The following is a 3618-nucleotide window of genomic DNA, read 5'->3' as shown; positions in this document are numbered from 1 at the left end:
TATATATATATATAAACTGCCTACCTTATGTAGGTAAAAGAAATTTGCAATATATTAAAAAATCTTCAGGTTAAAAAAGGTTCTAAAAATGGAAATAAATGAATATTTAAAATAATTTTGTATTATTTGTATTTTGTACACTTACTTTACAGAGTTTACTAACACAGTTCTATATGCTTGCCAACCATATGGTGTTGATTTCAGTTCCACTGAGTGTCATGTTGGGCAAGTGTCTTCTACTATAACCCCATTCCCAACTAAAGCCTTGTTAGTGGATCTGGTACATTGAAGCTGAAAGAAGTCTGTCATGTATTTGTATATATGTATGCGTGTGTACACACACATATGCACACGTGTGTGTGTGTATCCTTGTCTAAACATTATGTGATAGTTGTAAATGAGCATCTTTGTCATACAAGTAAGGTTTTTCATTTCTAGTCTTTTATGAAAAACCTGTCTAGCTATGGAATAATATTACCTTGCTTGAAAACATGAGGGTTGGTGACAGGAAGGGCATCTGGCCATAAATCTACCTCATCAAATTCCATGTGACTCATGAAAGCATGGAAAAGTGGACATTAAATTATGTCAATGATTATGGTATAATATATTCTTATACAAATATACACTGACAAGAACTTCTGGGAAATTATCTACTGAAGTAGACACTCAGCAGGTTTTATCTCTCATTCACTTATTGTCACAGTGAAAAAAAGGAAGTATTACCCAGATTGACCTTATATTTCTGTAAAGATGTTAAAAAAATAGAAAGAATTAGAAGTGAGAGAATGGTTGTACAAGCAGGATTTGAGGCTTAGGTTTTAATGTGACTTTTCTCTGGGAAACAGATTTCTAAATATCAAAATAAAATATTCTGAAAGCTATCAAGAAGGAATATGACTGCATTTGACTTGGAACCAGGAGATTTTTATTGAAGAGGTTTAATTAATTACACCCAACTGTATTTAGGTATTTTATCAATCTCAGAAGGAATGAAAGTTAAGTTGACCTAAAGATTTTAAGGTTTTGTTGTAAGATTTGAAACCAAGTCAAATTAGGAAGTTAAAGTCATGACATAACAATAGCTTGTTCATGTGAAAGGCTGAGCTATTGGCCACTCAGCAGCCTAACTTCACATAATCGATCAATCTTGATCCTTCTGGAACATTTCCCTACAAGGATTGATATAAAGGCTTGTTTTTAGTGCCAATTTTCAGAATGCATGGTAACCTGTAAACTTGCTGCATACACTCTGTTTTTATAATAGTCATTTTCATGACTGTCAGCACAGTTTGGATATATCAATTTAGTCAGCTGAAATTAATCTACTGTCTTGACTAATGTCAGTACAGAGCTTTTGTGATCAACTATTTATGAACACCACTGAATTATTCCTTCAATTTTGTTGGGGAACTTTATAATTCATGACCAGCCATAATATTACATGTGTGGTGAAATAAAAGTTACAATTAAATGTTTGCTTGGTTCTGTTTATATCGTTCACACTCAGTTTCACATGTCTACAATCAACCAGCAACATCAGTGACGCTCAACGAAGCTTTCTTACAACTAAAACCACATTAACGACCTATCAATGAAGTTAACATCCAGTTATTGTGGCTAATTATTGACCTGAACTATGAATTCTGCATATCTGCAGTAATATCTACATACAGCCCTCGACTTTCTTGGCATATCATTTTGGCTAATTTTTCATTCAAAAATTTCCAACTGAAGTTTGTGTGTGTGTGTGTGTGTGTATACATACATACATATATATATATATATATATATATATTGGATTCATTGCCCAGAATGAATGGTAGTAACATGCAACATAGAGTAGTGAGGTCTCTTATCTTGTTGGGTGCAAGGTAACCTCACTAGTGCTTTTGTTATGATCAAATGCATCAAGTACACTTTGGGAAGTGACTGATGATAGGAAGGGCAGCCAACTATAGAAACCATGTCAAAACAAAACATACAAGGTATTGTTCCCCAGTCCATACGAGTATTGAAAGATAATGATGAAATGTGTGTAAGCATGTACATATATTACAAAGGTGTTTCCCAAACCTTTCGCACCAAATTGCAATATAGCCCACCTATCAGCCAAAATCTGCTCCATCGCCCACCTACGTAAAAAAAACCCTCCAGGACCCCCCCCCCCCTGGATCATTTGACACACACACTATATCGTAGATTCGTTGTTCTGTTAGTGCCATTTGGACTAAATATGCGGTTGTTTACAAATCCCTCATTGTGGGTTTAGTTTTGCTATTAGTGTCAATAAAATTCTAATGTTAGCTCTATATTATGCAGACAGATTAACTTCTGGAAACTTGCGCTTTCTTTTATACCAATTTTCATTTTCCCCAAATGAACCACTGATCAGAACTACCGATGCAAAAGTAATTAATGATTGTATTATAAAGGAAAAGAATAAAACTTTTTAATGAGAACCATGTGACTGGTGCGATGCAGCTGGTGCAGATACGTTCGGTTCCAAACTTGGCGACTTTAGTCGCAAGTCTCCTCATTGTAACACGAGTCCAATTCCTTTTTGGGAAAGTAAAGTTCCAACATGGTTAAAACCAGATTCAACCAGGTATGAGGTAGGGAAGGCAAGCAAAAGTAATTTCAGATGTTTCCACAGACTGGGGTAGGAATCCAATATATTCTGATGGTACCACAAACCTTCTTTGCCATTACGACGATATCGCATTGTGGCGTCATTGTCATTTTGTAATTCTATCAATTCCTCCTGATCATCCTCGCAATCGACTGCATCGACCTCAAACGGATTGCTATACCAATTTGGAATATTCAGCGCAATAACATCTTGAAATCGCTCCACCATGTTATCGTGCAATGATTGTAAATAGTTGCGATATGCAGTTAAATCCTCATCAACCAATTCATCTTTCAAAGAATCAAGTTGTGGAAATTGATGGAATTGACGTTTTGAAATGTTAGTCTTGTACAAAACTAATTATGAAATGAAAGTACTTATAAATGATTTACAATCAGCGGGAGTTTTTCTCTTTCCTTGCAATAACTTATTTAATTTTGTGAATATATCACAAAGAAAAAAGATATCGCATCTTGCAGCCATCAATGAAGCGGATAGTGGAGTATCTTCAAAGAATGATATAACTATATGAAACAGTTCAACAAAGCATAAAACAGTTTCCTTTTGACAGCCACCGCACTTCAGTATGGTATAAGAGTTTAGTGTGGTCCTCATCATTTCTCAGACAGAGTTGACCGAAAATTCGATCAGACAAGAGACTGGACTTCAATTTGTTCGCAGTCTTGATAACTAACTGTAGCGCATCATTCAATCTATCGTTCATATTTTGTCCCACTAAATGCTGCAGGTGTGCCAAGCAATGAATAGTTAGTATCTGGTGGGAAATTTCACGCTTTAGGAAAGATGAAAAACCTCTGTATCTTCCTATCATCGAAGGAGCTCCATCAGACGCACAGGCAAGAATATTACTGAGTGGGATATTATGTTCAAAAAGGAAAGGCTCGAGAGTGTGAAAAATAGTCGCACTTGTAGGAAAGTGGTTATACAGCATTAGGTATATACCCGCTTCTGTACATTAAATTTTT

General features: G+C 35.4%; 1 protein-coding gene across 1 annotated transcript; it reads right to left on the bottom strand.

Annotated features, from left to right (window-relative positions):
- Window positions 1–2536: 2536 nt before the first annotated feature.
- LOC106872356 (uncharacterized) lies at window positions 2537–2860 on the bottom strand. Its single transcript, XM_014919321.1, has one exon. It carries the CDS (start codon window positions 2858–2860, stop codon window positions 2537–2539), a length of 324 nt encoding a protein of 107 aa, XP_014774807.1.
- Between the last annotated feature and the right edge of the window lie 758 nt (window positions 2861–3618).

Source organism: Octopus bimaculoides, chromosome 3, assembly GCF_001194135.2.
Source record: "Octopus bimaculoides isolate UCB-OBI-ISO-001 chromosome 3, ASM119413v2, whole genome shotgun sequence".
NCBI lineage: Eukaryota > Metazoa > Mollusca > Cephalopoda > Octopoda > Octopodidae > Octopus > Octopus bimaculoides.
The sequence above is the reverse complement of the archived record's forward strand: the minus strand, read 5'-3'. Positions and strand labels throughout refer to the sequence as shown.